Source organism: Haliotis cracherodii, unplaced genomic scaffold (genome assembly GCF_022045235.1).
Source record: "Haliotis cracherodii isolate W230 unplaced genomic scaffold, xgHalCrac1.p SCAF_22, whole genome shotgun sequence".
Classification (NCBI taxonomy): domain Eukaryota; kingdom Metazoa; phylum Mollusca; class Gastropoda; order Lepetellida; family Haliotidae; genus Haliotis; species Haliotis cracherodii.
The window spans coordinates 4,591,186-4,611,401 of NW_027266278.1; the positions used below are offsets into that span (position 1 = coordinate 4,591,186).

Below are 20,216 nucleotides of genomic sequence, written 5' to 3' on the forward strand. Positions count from 1 at the left end.
TTTCTTATTTTGTTTCAAATTGTATAATGATCTCAAGAATCAATTTGAATATGCTGCTTAAACCTGTCTAGATGAAAATAAATGAAATATTTCTATTTTACAAGTATCGCTAACGCGAGACTTCGGTGACCATCAATGAGGATCAAGGTCGCACTTCAAGGTCGTCTATTCCTTCACCGGGTGATCAAAGGACGGTGCTTTTCCTCAGGTTTGTTCAGAGATTTGAGCTATTCTTTCCATGTTATTGCAACTGAAGCATTCAAATCAGATGAGCACGTATTGAACTGAATATTCAAAACATAAGGTTTTGTTTCTTGTTGTATTTTAAAAGATAGCAAACATTTTAAGTGGGACCGGCGTGTCACCGTCTGAGTCAAAGATGACATGAACCAATGTCATGCAAATGATCACGAAACATATCATGTGTGTGATACTGTTGTACGCTCCTATAGTATAAATAAGTAACAAGTTTTTAATGTAATGTATTCCAATAATTTATTGTCGTCAGCCAGTCATGCATTTGACATTTGCATAGACCCCATAAGATTGCCGAACTTATGCTGAGACCATATAGATCTAGGCCTATTGGTATGATCTCTGACTGATAATGCAAAAAAAAAGGGAATTTCGGAATAGACCCCAGATATGTAAATATTTACGAAAAAAGTGGTCAGGTTAATGAGTATAACACGAGTCTGAAATAAGTGTACAACAAATGAACTTTGAAAACTTTTTATGCAATGCCAGCATTTTAACCCATTAAGTTAAAATTAGAGTTACTTCCGTTGGATAACATTACATTTCACGCCTATTTTCTAATGCCGAATATTGGGCTAGTTGCAGAGATGCACTCAACAGCCTTTCAACACTTATGTATGATCGCTCAGGTATCACTATCAGATGATATGACACCTTTTCTTAATTTTGTGAAAAGTCGTCTAAGGCACCGCGATTCTCTGTGCAGAGTTGCGTCCCTTGGGCACGCCAGAAACGTATGATTGTGGGTTTGAATCCCGGTTCGCCCCGATTATGTTTCTTGGTTTGTCAGCAAACGTCTGAGACCTGCAACACTTCAAGCTTTCCTCCCACATTAAGCTGACACGCCGCGATATAACTGGAATACTGTTAAAAGCGTTAAACCCAACTCACTCACCTTATAATGATAACATACCACAAAAAACCCTTAAAATGGCAAATTTCTACTAGGCTTTATGATACCTTTACTATTGGGCAGTTTGGCAAGGACTACAGGACTAGTGCCAATTTCTAACGCTGTCACTGTGAGTTCTTTTTTGCGTCAGGATATTTGTTAATCTTTTGCAGGGAAAGGGATTCGTATAAAATCTTTAAGGTATTACTAAGATGCAAAATACCAAATTTCCAACTTAAAAATTCTACTTGCCCGGCCTGATTTTCAACTTGCCCTGCTAAATCAGAGAAGAGAAGGAAACGTTAGTTTGACAGAAAAACTTTATTACAGAAACAACAGCTAATGGAAGATGTGCAGATTAGAAAAATAATATGTCAGGTACTTCAGCTGCAGTTGCATCATCTATGCTTGATTTAAGGAACTTGATTTACCTCGTTCCTGCACCAGGTGTATGTCTACATGAAAAGCTTGTTTCACCTAGGTCCCATAAATTTATCAAAGTTGAAACACAAGCTGCATAAACTAGACTAAATAAGTAAAATCTCAGATCTCTGATGTCTGTGTCATGAATTACATATAAAACAGGGATGAGTAATATAGTATGGTACATAAAGCTTAGAGGTACTGAGTGTGTTCAAATGTTTATCATGTGGGGACAAGTAAGGGTTAGCCAGACACAAATTTGAATTTTTTGGACATGCACTTCGTGCATGTTGACATAAATATTAGGTTGCTTTTTCAATAACAGGTTGCACTGGTGCATGTTTTATAAAGCTAAATCGAGTCCAGTACTGTTGATGTTTTTAGCATTGTTATATGATATACTCTTGCTGATGTGATGTGTTGGATAAAGTATAGGACACACTCTTTAAAATGCATAATCCAGCCAAAGGAACCTGTGTGAATGTCAGGGATGTAAGGAGTCTTTTCCAGATCATTCATAAGTAAGTTTCTCAAAACACAGAAGCAAAACCCCAATATTTATGTTCAATTCAGTTCATAATACTTATAGTCACTGCAGGAGGTTTATGTTGACTGGACCTAAATTGGCATGACACCAAACTAATTTGCCCTAATTAGGCATGACACCAAACTAATTTGCCCTTATCTGGCATGACGCCAAACTCACATTGTTAACATAGGCTACTGTTGACATTGCAGAAGTTTCAAAATCATCAAACAAGATGCCAATCACCACTCTTCACGCCAGACAGATCTTCGACAGCCGTGGCAATCCGACTGTTGAAGTCGACCTTAGGAATGAAAATGGTTTGTGTTATATGCATTAATATTCATGTCAACAGTACACATGGTAATCATGGCATGTTTTATATTACCGTATTCGACATAATAATCGCCCAGGGCGCTCTCAAAATTAGAAAAAGGGGTCTCTTATTAGAATAAAATTTTGTTGAAAAACAACAGAGCTGAAAGATCGTAAATTTTGTGGTTTATGCTGACAGCCTGAAATGATACAAAAGAAAAGTCTGTGTGTATTTTACACGACAGATATATTTTTCAAGAATTTAATTGCCCATAATTAAGGGTGCATATAATACACGTGTGTGTATTATACAAGAATATATAAGTCTTGTGTACATTGATCAATCAGAAAGAATTGGAATTGTTCACTAGCCAATATATTTGCAAATACCGCCATGGGCGCTTATTAAAGCGGGGTGCTTATTACGCTGAATACGGTATTAGTAAACTTTAAATGGTTTGCACTGTAATCATTAAAGTCAGTTCTCAGATGCAAGTCAAGGAAGTGAAAATACTGCTCCAGATATCCATGACTATCAGTAAACAGTTTTATCATCTGAACAACCGCAAAAATTGTTTTTTCTGTTTCTAGATTTGTTTTTGTTATTTGATTCTGCTCTTAACGATCATGACAATATTACTTATATAACTGCGGCCTGTAAATCAGCAAATCTGGACCAGACAAACCAGTGATTGATATAATGACTATGAGTAGCACCAAGCACGTCACCAAGCTTGACTACCAGTCAATCAGTCGCCTTGATGAACAGATGTAAAGAAAGAACCAGTAATCCATGTAAACGTGTGTGTTGATGTTGCTATCAGGCCTGTTCCGTGCTGCTGTGCCCAGCGGTGCTTCCACCGGCATCTATGAAGCTCTAGAGATGAGGGACAAGGACCCTAAAGCCTACCATGGAAAAGGTACGTCCAAGCATACTGCACACAGAGCTCCACACCCTTAATCCCAAATGAACACCCTTAATCCCCACCTGAACACCCTTAATCCCCACCTGAACACCCTTAATCCCCACCTGAACACCCTTAATCCTCACCCGAACACCCTTAATCCCTAACCTGAACACCCTTAATCCCCATCCAAACACCCTTAATCCCCACCTGAACACCCTTAATCCCACCCAAACACCCTAAATCCCCCCCGAACACCCTTAATCACCACCTGAACACCCTTAATCCCCATTCATTGGTAACCAATATTTTTTCATTCAACTTTTCATCACTCTTTTGGTTTTTTCCCCAAATGAGTAAACATTTTGAGATTTTAAAAAAATGATAATAATGTTTTAAATGTAAATGAGGGTTGTAACTATAGGCTTGACTCGGAAAGTCAATTAGCTCGTAATTGTGTTTCGGAAATTAGCTCCACTGTACGCATGCTGGAAAAGCTTCATTGGGTATTTACACATGCTGTTTAGGGCTGGGACGGGTAACTCGGGTACCCGGGTCAGGTGGGTACTGAGTAGGTCCAGGGTACCCACAGGACTCCCTGGACCTGTGGTTAATCACATGATATATTGTTTAATGACAAAAATTATCTGGAACTCTATAGATACACTACAAGTCGCTAATGTTCGCATTTCTTTCTGACTATGTACCCATTACTTCTGACTTTTCATATGGTTTTGAATAAAGATAATACTTAAGTCAACTTTAGTGTATGCATGGCCAGAATGTTTGATACATGTATCTAAATACGTTTTGCCAGGGCTATGGTAAAATAATTCCCAATCGGACATTTTGTACCTATCCCTTGAAACCTACAATGGGTACCCGGGTAGGGTCGGGTTATAGGGGTTGGGTACCCGGGTAGTAAATTTGGACTCGTCCCAGCCCTAATGCTGTTGTTTTACATTTAAGTTTTTCATTTAATGCATGTGTTTCTGTGTGCAAGTTAATTGAAAGGAGTTGGGTTTTAGATAAAAAAAAATTGAGGGGGGGGGGGGGTAAATATTTGTTTTTTGGGGTGGTGGTATTTTACACAAATACACATCTGATCTGTAGCTCTGGCACTGTACACGTTAAGATCACGGAATACCTACGCGTGGAAGCCATGCTTATAAGAGGTTTCAGAGCTCCAGATAAGCTGCGTATCTGCGTGAAATACGCATCAGAAATGCAGAAATACACAGTAAAATATAATCCAAGAGTATCAAATACGCAACGAACATTACAGATACGCTACAAAAATAAAACTTGTGCGTATCATCAAAATATTGTGAAGTAACCCTGCGTATTCGATTAGCAAATCAGCAACTTATTTTGAAATTATAAAGGGGCATTCCGTCAACCTTGCCAAACTCCACGATGACAGTTACATCATGATCATTTGCCATCACACTTTCTTGTGGAAGTATCGTGGTATTTTTGAGTCCTATAAAGCTCTCGAACCCACACGACACCAGTTTGCAGGGACTAGATGAATAGTGTTTTTAAATATTTAACTTAAATACCCACATGTGTAAAAACTAGTGGGTATCAGAAATTTGAATACGCAGGTAGAATTACTGATACCCAATGATTTTAAAATGCATGGGTAAAATACGCACAACACCAAACGCTTATCTGGAGCTCTGAGGTTTGTTGTTTCATCACCTCCATCAGCAATATGCTAGCAAAATCGCAGTGATCTGAAATAATGAAGTGTGGACCAGACAAACCATTGATTGATGAGGAAGTCCCATCAGGGTATGATAAAATACAACCAACAGGGTTAGAACTTTACACTAGCCCCCTGCGCTGGCTAATACAGATTTCCAAATTTCCCCTTTGTTTTACATTACATGATTGGGCATGATTGAGTCAGAATAGAAAGGTGACCTCTCTACATTATCCTGACAGTTTCATTATTAATTGTAACTTCAAAATTGAACATGTATGTTTTGCAAATGTGTGAAACCATCTTTTTTCTGTCCCTACAGGTGTTTCTAAAGCTGTAAACAATGTCAATGATTTAATTGCAAAGGAGTTTATCGGAAAAGTAAGTGTTTTTTAGAACATACTTAAAGACTTTGAATGCTGTGATTTGGTTCAGTAAACACATACACTTCTGAATTAAATGTGACCACATTTATGATTATCTCCAACAAAACTGTTCCATGTATGCAATACTGTGTGATTTCTTCACTTGAAGTATACTTTGGGAGATATGGAGGGAAAGCATGGTTGGTAGTTCCTGGCTACGTCATACCAAAAGATGTTGAAAGATTGTACTTGCCAATACCATGCTTGGTGCTCGGAATTAAGGGGATAAAACAAGGACTGGTGAGGTGGTACTGGGTCAGTATACTGTGTCTGAGTGGGGTATAGATGTAAGATGGGGCCTGGTATCTCAGTGGGCTAGCACTATAAACCTGGTATTAGTCCGGACTAGTACAAGGCGACTCGCACACCACACACGCACACCACATACACACGTGCACACGCACACACACAGACACGCACGCATGGACATGCACACTAACGGGCACGCACGCACACACACACGCAAAGACATACACAAACAGACACGTACACGAACACGCGTGCACACACAGATATGCAAACACGTACACACACACACACAGACACACACTCAAACACACGCACGCACACAGACAGACACGCACACACACAGACAAGGTGGAATTTGATTGGTCCATAGGAGAGGCTTAGAAGGGACATAACTGGTAATAGACACTGGTGACGCTACGATTGAGCCCAGTAATTCCAGCCTAGTTCAGCAAGGGTGGAAACTGGACTTTTAGTCAGTTAACTCTCTTGCCTCGGGGTAAATGACACCGACACGCACGCACACAAACACACACACATGCACACACACACACACACGCACAGACACAGACTGACACACACAGACACAGACTGACACACACAGACACAGACTGACACACACAGACACAGACTGACACGCACACAAACACACGCACGAACACGAGTGCACACACACACACACACACACACACACACACACACACACACACACACACACACACATTGTTATGCCCCCATATCACCACACTTCACCTATAAATTGTTTCCTTTAGGACATTGACCTGAAGGACCAAAAAGCAGTTGATGACCTCCTCCTGAAGCTTGATGGCACCGAGAACAAGTGTAAGTAGCTGCTAGTCTATAGCTCAGAGCGGCGGTCAGGTAGCCTAGCGGTTTGCCCATCATGCCGAAGACCCGGGTTCGATTCCCGACATGGGTACAATGTGTGAAGCCCATTTCTGGTGTCCCCCGCTGTGATATTGCTGGAATATTGCTAAAAGCGGCGTAAAACCACTCACTCACTCACTATATCTCAGAACTTGCAATTTGTCCACTGCGCTGAAAACTTGAAGCATGTGAAGAGCATGTGCATAAAGCATCCTTTACAAAATTGAATAAAACAATTTAAATCAAACAGATATTACAAGTGACATAATATCAGTTTCAAGGAATGTTATTCATTTGATGTCTGTATTTGAGTAGTTGGGAAGTGCAAGTGAGTGAAACTACATAATGTGGCTCCCATTTAGTGACAAGTGATGAAGTCTATGATATGACATTTCAGCCAAACTAGGAGCTAATGCTATGCTGGGAGTGTCACTGGCCGCTTGCAAGGCTGGAGCTGCTGCCAAGGTAAGTCACCACACAATCCAGTGATTGACATCATGAGCATCAGTCCATGCAATTCGGATACGATGACATGCATCAACCAAGTCAGCGAAGCTTACCACCCGATCCCGTTAGTCGCCTCTTACGACAAGCATTGTCACCTTTTACGACAAGCATGGGTTGCTCAATAACTTGGTTGCTAATAATTTTCTAATCAGCTGCAAAGGCGTACTCGGTAATAGTGAGCGAAGCATTCTGTTTTCTGTATCAACGACTGTAACCGATTTGAATAAAAATAATGGAAAAGTTGCAGTTATATGGTTATTGATATTCTTTACATCCTGTAGCTACTGAGTCACATGCCATCTACACCAAAAACACTGTACTGTAAAGGGTGTACTGTCAAGGGTGTACTGTCAAGGGTGAACTTTCAAGGGTGTACTGTCAAGGGTGAACTGTCAAGGGTGTACTGTCAAGGGTGAACTGTCAAGGGTGTACTGTCAAGGGTGAACTGTCAAGGGTGTACTGTCAAGGGTGTACTGTCAAGGTTAACAGTCAAGGGTGAACTGTCAAGGTGTACAATCAAGAGTGAACTGTCAAGGGTGTACTGTCAAAGTCGTACTGTCAAGGTCGTACTGTCAAGGTCGTACTGTCAAGGGTGTACTGTCAAGGGTGTACTGTCAAGGTCGTACAGTCAAGGGTGCACTGTCAAGGTCGTACTGTCAAGGATGTACTGTCAAGGGTGAACTGTTAAGGTCGTACTGTCAAGGGTGAACTGTTAAGGTCGAACTGTCAAGGTCGTACTGTCAAGGGTGAACTGTCAAGGGTGTACTGTCAAGGTCGCACTGTCAAGGGTGTACTGTCAAGGTCGCGCTGTCAAGGGTGAACTGTCAAGGTCGTGCTGTCAAGGGTGAACTGTCAAGGTCGTGCTGTCAAGGGTGAACTGTCAAGGGTGAACTGTCAAGGGTGTACTGTCAAGGTCGTACTGTCAAGGTCGAACTGTCAAGGTCATACTGTCAAGGGTGTATTTATGTACTGTGGTGATTTTCTTTTGCTCTGATCAAACTTTCACTTCGAATCAAGGTTTCCTCATATTTTCATTCAGAGAGTTTTTTGTAACAGTGATGTCCCTTCTGCATACCTACCCACCCCATTACAAATCATGTTGCCGTGTTGCAAAATATGCCAGATTTGATGGATGTTGGCAGAAAAACTGTTAACCGTGTTTGTGTGTTACTGTTAGGGTGTGCCTCTGTACCGTCACATTGCTGACCTGGCTGGGAAGAAGGACGTCATCCTCCCAGTCCCTGCCTTCAACGTCATCAACGGCGGCACCCATGCCGGCAACAAGCTGGCCATGCAGGAGTTCATGATTCTGCCCACAGGTGAGTGGTGCCAGCAATCTGCACTAGTCTGCAGAGTTGCATACACCAACCAGTAAAAGGAAATGTCAGTTGTCCTATTGAAATTTTCTTGTAGACTAGCAGACTTATGGTAATTTCAAACCCTGATTTAGAATCAAATAAGATCAAAACATGTGGCAGACTTTATGATGATGCGGGCGGTGCCTGAGAACCAAGACTTATTTTTTTTTAGCCTAATGTTCAGGCATGAAAACACAAGGATACCAGAACTCCCCCTCCTCCCCCCCCCACACACATTTCAAACAATGTTAGGGGTGTGTTTACTATTCATCACTGTAACAGTGTACTGACTACATTCACCATGACATCATAGGATGTTTGTTTGTTGTTTAACGCCGCACTTGGCAATATTCCAGCCATATGAATAATGTAAATCATCAAGCCTGGGCCAGATAATCCAGTGATTGATATCATGTGCATCGATCCACACGATAGGGATATGATGACATGCATCAACCAAGTCTGCCCAATCCCATGAGCTGCGTCTTGCAAAATGCATAGTCATGTTTTACAACAAGCATGGGCTGCTGAAGACCTGCCCTAACCCAGATATTCATGGGATCATGATAGGGAAATATTTGTATAAATTTGTTTATATTCTAAAGCACTTCCTTGTTAAATTGTCATCCACATTTACATATATTGGAAGTAATGCAAGGATTTGGCTGGAGAAGAATGTCGTGGATATTTCCATGATTTTAGCAAGTTTGGATAGGACTTCAGTGCCATCTTCAAAATTGACAATATAATGTTCAGGATGTTATGGGTAACCATAAGTTGGTGTCCTTGAAGCTGAACCATATTGAAACCCAGCTGTTATCATGGTGACAATCATTTTCCAGCCTGTGAAGAAATAGATGCATTAGAATTGGTTGTACATAATTATGACAAGTTGACATGCTCTTGCCCAGGTGCCAGTTCCTTCACTGAAGCCATGAAGATGGGGACAGAAACCTACCATCACCTTAAAGCTGTGATCAAGAAGAAATATGGCCAGGATGGTGAGTTGCTGTATGTTACGGGGATAAATGCATGTCGGATGAGTTCAAGTCAAACTCATTGATGTTTTGAGTGAGTGAGTGAGTGAGTTTAACGCTGCTTTTAGCAATATTACAGCAATATCACGGCGGGGGAGACCAGAAATTAGCTTCACACATTGTACCCATGTCGGGAATCGAACCCAGGTCATCGGCGTGACAAGCAAATGCTTTAACCACAAGGCTACCCGACTGCCCATGATATTTTGAGATAGAGATAGTGAAATTATGACTTTGACTAAATGTATGACTTTTGTAAGATGGATAGGGGCATGTCATAGTCCACTGATTGACCACAGATTTCTGTGTAGAGTTGTTTCCCTTGGGCATGCCAGGAGTCTATGATCATGAGTTTGAATTCCAGTTTGCCTTGATGTGTTTCACATTTGTGGTAAATATGTCAGACCTGCTTTTGGCTTTCCTCCCACATAATAATATACAAATGACAATAATAATAATAATAGTCGCTTTTCCATGCTGGATATCATGCTCGAAACACACACATAATTATTACCCAGATCAGTGGATCAGTGTGTGTTCCATTTTTATTCTCATCTCCCTGCAGACATGCTATGATTTATCTGAGATGCTGTTGAATGCGAATGAAAACAATGAATTTTATTCAGCATGTCAAGAATGAATAGATTCAGCCTGCTTCAGTTAAAACAGCACATCAATAGATTTCTGTGCAGTAAGGATATGTCCTTTTTTTCAGCTTGCAATGTTGGTGATGAGGGTGGATTTGCACCAAACATCCTTGAGAACAAAGAAGGTATAGTAGATTTGCCTCTCTCCTGTTACATGTGTAATAGACCCGTGAAGATCCGGGGTAGAATAGGTCTTCAACCCATACTTGCCGTAAAAGGCGACTATGCTTGTCGTAAAAGGCGACTATGCTTGTCGTAAAAGGCGACTAACGGGATCGGGTGGTCAGGCTCACTGACTTGGTTGATACATGTCATTGATCCCAATTACTTGGATCGATGTTCATGATATTAATCACTGGATTGTCTGGTCCAGACTCGATAATTTTACAGACCGCCGTCATACAGCTGGAATATTGCTGAGTGCGACGTTAAACAACAAACAAACAAATACATGTGTAATGCATTGGCCCAGTGGTGATCCCAGACCAGGAAGTCCCTAGGGGCACATGCTTGTCGGTTGTTTGGCTGTTTTTTAATGCTGCAATATGCAATATTCACGGTATCTATGATGGCGGTCTGTAAATAATCAAGGATGTTTTATCATACATGCCATTACAATATGCACAAATGTCATGGAGTCCCCAGACTTCTGTCTGACTTTCAGTGTTTGTTGTTTTAAAAAACATTCTCATCCCTGAATATAAGCTGGACTTTCATTGGTCAGCACCAAGTGGAACTAGGCCTCTGCTTGATTTGTTGGTTAAAAACTACATTGCAAAACTGTGCGTGCGTGAGTGCGTGAGTGCGTTTACAACAAGCCCCTGAAGTATTGACGATGTTGCCAAAACTCATAAGAATACTGAACTGATGATTACGAGCTAACTTCACCTGTTCTGCTTCACTCCATGTTTGTGTGTGTCCAGGCTTGGAGCTGGTCAAGGTGGCCATTGAGAATGCTGGCTACACTGGCAAGATCCAGATCGGCATGGACATTGCTGCATCAGAGTTCTGCAAGGAGAAGAAATACGATCTGGACTTCAAGAGCGCAGACTCTGACCCTGCTAAGTGGGTATGTGTTCCGTTGTCAGAACTAGCTGTTGTGACTGGTCCACAGTTGATTATTTACAGGATGCCATTACATGCCTGGATTGTTGAGTGATTTGTTAAACATGAAACAAACTTGATGGATGAGTCAGGCTGTCATTCATAATTGTTGTACTGCTAATTCTGTATCTTGAAACTTGAAGGTGTTGTAGGATATTATTATTTTCAACAATATTAAGGGGGCACGAGTGGCCCAGTTGTCTAAGACGCCACAATTCGCTGTGCAGATATGCGTCCCTTGGACACGCCAGAAACCTATGATTGTGGGTTCGAATCCTGGTTCGCCCCGATTATGTTTCTAGGTTTGTCAGCACCATACCCATGCTCGTGGGTTTCACCGAAGTGGTAAACGTCTGAGACCTGCATCACTTCGGGCTTCCCTCCCACATTAAGCTGACACGCCATGATATAACTGGAATACTGTTAAAAGCGGTGTTAAACCAAACTCACTCACTCACTCACTCATCCACTCACTCACTCACTCACTCACTTTCTCAACAATATTAAGTGTTGACTTTGGTTCTCAGTATTCTAGTAGATGGGAAGTAGGGAAGTTGTGAGAAGCGAAAGTTGCTGCTTGCTTGACCACATCAAATATGGAAGCAGATAATGTGTTGAAATAATGACATGCCTCCATTTGTCTACACGCACACAAACACGCACATGCAGATGCCGGTGCCGGTGCCGGTCAAAGTTGTTGGTTAGTTTGAATTTTCCCTTCAACTGTCTCTCCTTCCCCTGTGTTCCAGCTGTCATCGGATGCCCTGGCTGATCTGTACAAAGGGTTCGCTAAGGATTACCCCATCGTCTCCATTGAGGACCCCTTCGACCAGGATGACTGGGAGGCCTACACCAAGTTCACAGGATCTGTTGACTTCCAGGTCGTAGGGTATGTTTGTTTGTTTGTTGTTTGACACCTCACTCAGCAATATTCATACTTTATGACAGCGGTCTGTAATTAATCAAATCTGGACCAGACAATCCAGTGATTGAGGCAATCAACGCAATTGGAATACGATGACATGCATCAACCAAGTCTGTGAGCCTGACCACTTTGTCCTGTTATTTTCCTCTGTATATCACTTGCATGATAACGGTGTTAGAACCTACACCAAAATGTCGCTTTTAATTATCATAAAGACGTTGTTCATCCATAAGTCCTATCCTTACTTAGTACTCCAACTTCTAAATGCCTATCAAAGAAATGTTGACATGGTGAATGCCAGTGAATGGTAGACCTGAGCGTTTTCCTCCATGCATGTACACATATTGATGTTTTCTGTTTGTGGTGGCAGTGATGACTTGTTGGTGACCAACCCCACACGTGTGCAGAAGGGCATCGATATCAAGGCCTGCAACTGCCTGCTGCTAAAAGTCAACCAGATTGGAACTGTCTCGGAATCTATCAAGGCGTAAGTTGTTTCAGTGGGAGTTTACGAGACAAGTGCGGGAAAGGAGTAAATAGCAAAATGGTTTTCTGATTGGAATTTTGGGGCACATGTGGTGCTGGAATTTGCTATGAGAGTTGTGTCCCTTAGGTTGGCCAGAATCCTGTGATCATGGTGTTGAATCCTAGATTTGCCCTGATAATGTTTCTAGGTTTGTTAGCACGGTACTTGGGTTTACCTCCAAAATCATGTTGACATGCTGTTAACTTAAATACTGACAGTGGCAATTTACTAAACATATAACTAAACGTACTTGTTCTGATGGGAATATTTGTGAAGGGACGAAAGTGTTCGTTGATTTTAGGCAGAAAGAAACATTGATTTTGCTGTTTGTTCTTAAGAATCACTGATTATTGCATCAAGATATGCTTTGGTAATGTACGGTTTAAAGAAACAAAGCACAACTTGCCCCATATCAATACTCAGGGTAACCCTGCATTCAACCCTGTTCACCAAGTCTCCATCTCTCTGACAAGTATTAGGGATGTTATTTAAAAATGATAGTTTGCTCTAAAAAACAATTGGAAAATGTTTGCCTCAGATTTAACCCCTCAAAAATTATTTGTTGTGCATAGGAATTGTTTGACTCTTCCTTTTTGAATTTATTAAATGTCTTTTAGCAGTGGGCAAGAAAAAAAGTCTGTCTCTAACGAAGCCAACCCCCAACTCCCCTACCCCTATTCCCCCCAACCCCCTGCTCCCCCAACCCCCCTGACCCTTACTCCCCTGTCCCTTACTCCCCCAAACCCTTACTCCCCCAACCCTCTACTCCTCAACCCCTACTCCAATCAACCGCCAGCTCCCGATAACCCTTACTCCCCAAACCCACTAATCCCTACTCCCCCAAACCCCCAAATCCCCACTCCCCCAACCAGCAACTCCCCAAACCCTTACTCCCCCTACTCCCCCAACCCCTACTCCCCCAACCCCCACTCCCCCAACCCCATACTCCCCCAACCGCATGAGTCGCTATATAAGTGCAATAATCTTGGACGCGACATTAAACCCCATTTCACCTCACCTCACCTCACCTCACCTCACCTCACCTCACCTCACCTCACCTCACCTCATGTCAGAATGGTCAGTCCCCCCTCACCTGTGCTTGTTGTGTGCCCCCAGGTGCCGCATGTCCCAGGACGCTGGCTGGGGGGTGATGGTGTCACACAGGAGTGGGGAGACAGAGGACACATTCATTGCTGATCTCGTCGTCGGACTCTGCACCGGACAGGTACGTTCTCCTACCATCCCAGTCGTGGCACCAAACTTTTGCATGCACTGTCCCGAACTGGTATTTAGAAGATGTTGTGTTCAGTAAGAATGCTTCATATCAAGAAAACAGTCACCAAGATGGATAAATGCCATTTTGCAGGAGAATGTATGTTATTTATGGGAATGATGGTAATATTTCATGGCAATTGGAAACTGGGAACAGTCATTAGGAGAAAATGTTTTCTGCTTCATTACATGTAAGGGGCGGTCAGGTAGCCTAGTGGCTAAAGCGTTCGCTCGTCATGCCGAAGACCCGGGTTCGATTCCCAAAATGGGTACAATGTGTGAAGCTCATTTCTGGTGTACCCCACCTTGATATTGCTGGAATATTGCTAAAAGCGGCGTAAAACAATACTCACTCACTCACTCATTACATGTAAATGCTTCAAAATACATATCATCAAGATAGAGGTGTGAAATGTGTCACTAGTTTATCCAACAAATCTCTTATCTTCTTCAGATTCCTCAGATTGTCATAAAAAACAATGCATCCTGTCTGTTCCCTTATTTTCTTCAATGAGTATATCTGTTTCTACTGTATGTCAAGCTGACTGACAATGAATGGCTTTACTGTTACAAGGGTATTTCCATGAAGCATTTAGTTGCTGACATAGACCACTGTAAGTGATTACATTTTCATATAAGAATGTACTGCAGGAGGCATTTCTTTATCATTGACATCAGAGAGATTTCCTTTTTTCTCTCTGTTTACATTTTCGGCTGTGAGAGTACTGAAGGAGGCACAGGTGGCCTAGTCGTCTAAGGCACCGCAATTTGCTGTGCAGAGTTGCGTCCCTTTGTCACACCAGAAACATATGATTGTGGATTCGAACCGGTTCACCCGATTATGTTTCTAGGTTTGTCAGCACCGTACCCGTGCTCGTGGGTTTCACCGAAGTGGTAAACGTCTGAGACCTGCATCACTTCGGACTTTCCTCCCACATTAAGCTGACACGCTGTGATACAACTGGAATATTGTTAAACGTAGCATTAAACCAAACTCACTGAAAGTTTTTGGTTTGATTTTTGACCATCCTCATTCATCCTGGGGCCCATTCGCCTGAGGTACCTGTTATGCTGTGCAGAGTTACTTCCCTTTGTCCGGCTACTTGTCCTACAAACTTTGGCCTGTTAACACAATAACATGTTCCTGTGTTTAACAACAGTGGGTTCTTGTTTCAGATAAAGACCGGAGCTCCATGCAGATCTGAACGTTTAGCCAAATACAACCAAATCCTTCGTATTGAAGAAGAACTCGGCTCAAGCGCAAAATATGCAGGAGTAAACTTCCGCCGCCCACAGGCATAAAGTGAACTGTTAGATTCTAAATGCTCAGTGCAAGAAAAGCTATTTAGTTTGCAGCTTACCACTTTCCATAGCTTTTTGAATGTGCCATATTAACATGTCCCACAGAGAGAAGTGACCGTCACATTCTTGAATGTTCAGCTATAACAGCTTGGTGCCCAGAGACTGGATGCTATTCACGAATGGGGTTATTGATGTCTGTTTCATTTGTTATTTGTGTTTTGTTGTATATTTTGTTACCAGCGTTTTCTTCTTCTCACGTTGATACATTCAGTAACTTATGGTTTACATCAGAATGATTGATGAATCATGTTTTGGTACGACAACCCAAGATTCGATTTGAAGGAGTGATTTGACCTTGATGTGACTCCTTGAAGCCGATGAAAAAAGGCAGTGGTTAAAGATATTGACAGATTATATCCTGTGCATCTTTCTCTGTATATATCACTGCGGTTATGTAGCTACACGTTATGAATGGATGCACATAGTTGCATAGTTGAAGAAGTATTTACTGTTGGTGAAACTGTCAATGCGTTTACTGGTGCATTAACATTGCATAGCTCTTGAGGCCACCCTCAGTAATCACCATGACTGGATTCTGTGTTGCGTTGACTTGTGCACGACAGGGAACTACCTTTTTACAACGGGGAAACACATCACCTCATCTTCATCTTACCATTTCGGGTAGAGTAGGTCTTCAGCAGCCCATGCTTGCCGTAAAAGGTTACCGTGCTTGTCGTAAGAGGGGACTAACGGGATTGGGTGGTCAGGCTCGCTGACTTGGTTGATGCATGTCATCGTATCCAAATTGCGTGGATCGATGCTCATGATGTCAATCACTGGATTGTCTGGCCCAGAATCGACTGTTACAGACCGCCGTCATATAGCAGGAATATTGCATTTAACAACAAACAAACATTAACATCAGCTTAGATACTGTCATCTAGTATTTCAGGGTACATGATTGTAGTTAGTTGATCAATGGGCTTTAGTTCCCATTCTAGCTGTTGTTCAGGTGGGTGGCATGGCCAAGTGGGTAAAACGATTGCTCGTCACGCTGAAGACCCAGGTTCGATTTTCCTCGTGGGTACATAGTGTGAAGATCATTTCTGGAGTACCCCCTGCGTGATATTGCTGGAATATTGCTGAAAGCAGCGTAACATACAACTCACTCACTCACTCTTATAGTACACAGTTTCCAGTCATGATGGTGTGAGGTGGTTGCAAGTCTAGGCTGCTCATATCTGTGTTCCGATGTAGGACTGTTACTGTTACAAATCCTACATCACTCCTAGCTCCAACAGTGCTAATCTTGTCAGGTCAATGTCCTGATGCTTCCCTTTCTGTTGTATGTACTACATCCTCTCAATAAAATATCCCATTTTGAGAAGTCTTGTGTTGGTTTAGCTTGTGCACTGACCCATCAAAGTATGGGTTTGATGCCAAGGAATTGTGGGGGCGGTCGGGTAGCCGAGTGGTTAAAGCGTTTGCTCGTCAAAGGACCTGGGTTTGATTCCCGACATGGGGAAAATGTGTGATGCCCATTTCTGGTGTATTGGTGGAATATTGCTAAAAGTGGCGTAAAACCATGCTCACTCACTCACCCAAGGAATTGTGTCCAAGTGCAATTCCAACTGTTGGTAATCATGTGACAAAGGACACGCTGTCCTTACAAAATTGTCTCTGTTTTGTTCAACACCATCTTCCCAAGGCAAGGATTTAACTGTCTGTGAAAGTCCAGTTTCCACCCTTGCTGGAATTTCTAGGCTCGGATATAGCACCACCATTGGCTATTGTTAGTAATGTCCCTTCTCTGTCCCTCCTATGGACCAATCAGATTCCATCTCTCATATCACTTGCATTTGCTTCAAACAAAATGGCGGCACCCAGTCAAGACAATCTGATGATAATTTGGTCAAGTGACCAAAATCCAAATGATTTTAATGTGGTATGATTAAATAAAACATCGAAATCTCAAAGCATGATATTTATTGAATGAAATATATGTATGTCACAAAGGACTGATATATCAGTTAACAGTAGAGTAACTATAAATGTTAATATATCCGACAATGTTTTGCAAAACTGAAATGGGAACAAGGTGGTTTGGCTGTTTGATTATTTACAGTCCGCTGTGATATAGCTGGAATATTACTGATTGAAATCATTCGCCACCACAGCCTTCTTACCGAAGTGATGTTACCATCTTAATCTTTTATCACCAACCAAGGACAGGGGTAGGTTTTCGGGACTTGACCCAAGGCGGAACGTCATGGACTCTGGTCAATGGGCAAGTTTCGGTAGCTGGGACTTTGACCATGGCGCAAAAACGACATTAACCTTAAATCAAAACAACACGTCAGAAAGCAGATCTGACTACTTTAGGGCTGCATTGACAGACATTATCAATGATTTGAAGTTTCAACGCAGTTGCTGTAAAATTATGTTCCATGACCATCGCCAAGATCTGTCCATTTTCAAGCCTCCCTTCAAAATCTTATTAAAATCATTCCAGATTCTTCATTGGAAAGTCCATGACCATGCTCTGACATGATAGCAAAACGTAAACACTAAATCATGATCTGGTCTTGACCATTTTATGGTCAAGCTCACGAAAACCACCTCCAGAATTTCTCTGGTTCACTGCTTGAAATTATCGACCTATCAAAATTACTGCAAATGAGTTTGGCATAGATCAACATTCAAAATAGGGGCCTCGTACCATCAAAAGTTCGCTATATCAGAAGACTTGCATATAGAAATAAATATTGAGAGGGAGAGGGAATCTAGTTGAGAAGGTACCCAACGAGACAATTTGAGTACCATATTCGACGTAATTAGCACCCACGGTGCTCTCACAATTAGAACTAGGGGGCTCTTATTAGAATATTATTTTGGTGAAAAAATCAGTTGAAAGATAAATTTCGTGGTTTATGCTGACAGCCTGAAATGTTTATGTACGACAGATATATTTTTCCAGAATTAAATGCCCATAATTAAGGGTGCATATACACAAGTGCATATTATTTGCGAATAAATAAGTCTTATGTACATCAATCAATCGGAAGGGGTGCTAATTGGGATTGTTCACTGGCCAATATCTTAGCAAATGTCGCCGTGGGCGCTTATTAGAGCGGGGCGCTTATTACGTCAAATACGGTAATGGTGATGTCAATACTTGTTCCAATATGGTAGTGTTGATATGTCTACTTTTAGCTTTGTTTCAACATAAACAGAATTACAACAAAGCTATGGTAGCTTATTGGTCCAGGTTGTTTATATCAATAATATGGCATTATATTCTTCAGGATAATTGAATTATCCAGGATGATTCTGCTCCATTCTCTAATACTGGACTGATATGTACAATACACAGTCTGTCACACCGATCACATCTGTACATTTGGCAGTGAAATCCTGCTATGTAGACACTCATTCTGAAAAAATATCAGCTCTTTAACTTCAGTTGTTCTGATACGATACCCCTCTGCAAGAAGCTCTGACAACTCCATATATTGTTTAGTCAGGTAAACCCTCTGTGACTTTAAAACACCAATCTAAATTAAGGATGCAAGGAGTCTTGGGTTTATCTGATGCCAGCTTTCTAACACAATTTGGCTTCAATTTAAGTACTTTGATTCTGAAATTTATATTTTAACCAATAAACGACCAGACAGAACACAAATATTCCTTTTGGCGTAGATGCAGTGAGACTGTATTAACTATCCATAACAATATAATGGTGTGACCTTTATTTTTTACATTCGGAACTGGCTGTTAAGATACAGATATCTGATATGTTGTTCAGAATGCTCACTTGCACTGAGAATTGTGAAGCCTTGATGCTGATTGGTGAATTAGAAAGTTCACCTGATGTGAGATCATATTGAGGGGTTGTCAGCTCTTCACGCAGAGAGGCATCATATGAGAGTAAAACATCTGATTTTAATGAGATGGCCCAGAAAATGGGACTGTTGAAGATCTATACAATATGTAATGGAAATTACTTTGTACACAGTTTGTGTATCAGGAAGATTTCACCAGGAATGCTACAAGCTACGGAAGCCTTTTAGGGCCATTTGTTTTTTTATTTTTTTCGATACTATCTTGAAATTTCAAGATAGAGAAGTTGAAATTTCAAGATACTATCTTGATATTTCAAGATACTAAGTTGATATTTCAAGATTATTCACTTCAAACTTAGTATCTTGAAATTTCAACTTAGTATCTTGAAATTTCAACTTAATATCTTGAAATTTCAACTCAGTATCTAAAAATTTAAAGATAGTATCGAAAAAAATAAATAAAACAAATGGCCCTAAAAGGCTTCCGTAACAATCTGTATTTACAGGATTAAATTGTATCACATTATGGTAGTCAAGTAGTGACAATCATGAGCTGTCCATCTTGTATTCTGGGAGGGGTACTTTTTATACAGACAAAATATTTTTTCAATCACTGCTTCAGAAAATGTATTTTTTCTCTCTGAAAACAGGAGCCAAACAATTATATCTAAAACACATATGTACAGGATATCCAGCAAATTATCTTTTTTTTTGTAAAACCTGGAATTTTTTTTATTTTCAGTGTTTTCTGGAAGAAATATTCTTTAAAAAAAAAGGCCCCCCCCCCGAACATCAAATGGTCAGTCTCTGAACCAACACTCTTCATAATAGTACAGGTATTCACGTGAAAGACATGAAAAATGACAGCTATGCTGTGAGCACGTCAGCTGTCATATTAGGGGATGATGGCGACGAGGGTGTTGTTACTGCAACCGTCTCAAGGACAAGGCTTCCTTCATCGCAGGAATCCTACACAATCCTACATAGCAGCATGTCATGACTGGTGCATACAGAACGTCGGAGACAACATCGAGGCACTTGTTAATTAAAGACTTCAAGGACATAAATAAATTCCCTGGTTTTAAAAAACTATGTACAATTTTACCTCAA

The 20,216-nt window shown here is 41.2% G+C and overlaps 1 protein-coding gene across 1 annotated transcript; it reads left to right on the plus strand.

Annotated features, from left to right (window-relative positions):
- Positions 1 to 132: 132 nt before the first annotated feature.
- LOC139471246 (enolase-like) lies at positions 133 to 16,060 on the plus strand. Its single transcript, XM_071253543.1, has 14 exons — positions 133 to 208; positions 2,312 to 2,419; positions 3,239 to 3,334; positions 5,350 to 5,408; positions 6,472 to 6,541; positions 6,984 to 7,051; positions 8,271 to 8,412; positions 9,363 to 9,452; positions 10,204 to 10,260; positions 11,059 to 11,204; positions 11,989 to 12,128; positions 12,535 to 12,651; positions 13,807 to 13,915; positions 15,139 to 16,060. The coding sequence occupies exons 1-14, from the start codon at positions 136 to 138 to the stop codon at positions 15,262 to 15,264; spliced, it is 1,401 nt and encodes a 466-aa protein (XP_071109644.1). The 5' UTR covers positions 133 to 135; the 3' UTR covers positions 15,265 to 16,060.
- Positions 16,061 to 20,216: the final 4,156 nt, after the last annotated feature.

What these genes read in the sequence shown, in the direction of transcription:
- LOC139471246 (XM_071253543.1), top strand. Translation starts at nt 136, where the DNA reads ATGAGGATCAAGGTCGCACTTCAAGGTCGTCTATTCCTTCACCGGGTG. An exon ending in GTTCATGATTCTGCCCACAG is followed by an intron (nt 8,413 to 9,362) that starts GTGAGTGGTGCC and finishes GCTCTTGCCCAG; the next exon opens with GTGCCAGTTCCTTCACTGAA. An exon ending in GAAGAAATATGGCCAGGATG is followed by an intron (nt 9,453 to 10,203) that starts GTGAGTTGCTGT and finishes CCTTTTTTTCAG; the next exon opens with CTTGCAATGTTGGTGATGAG.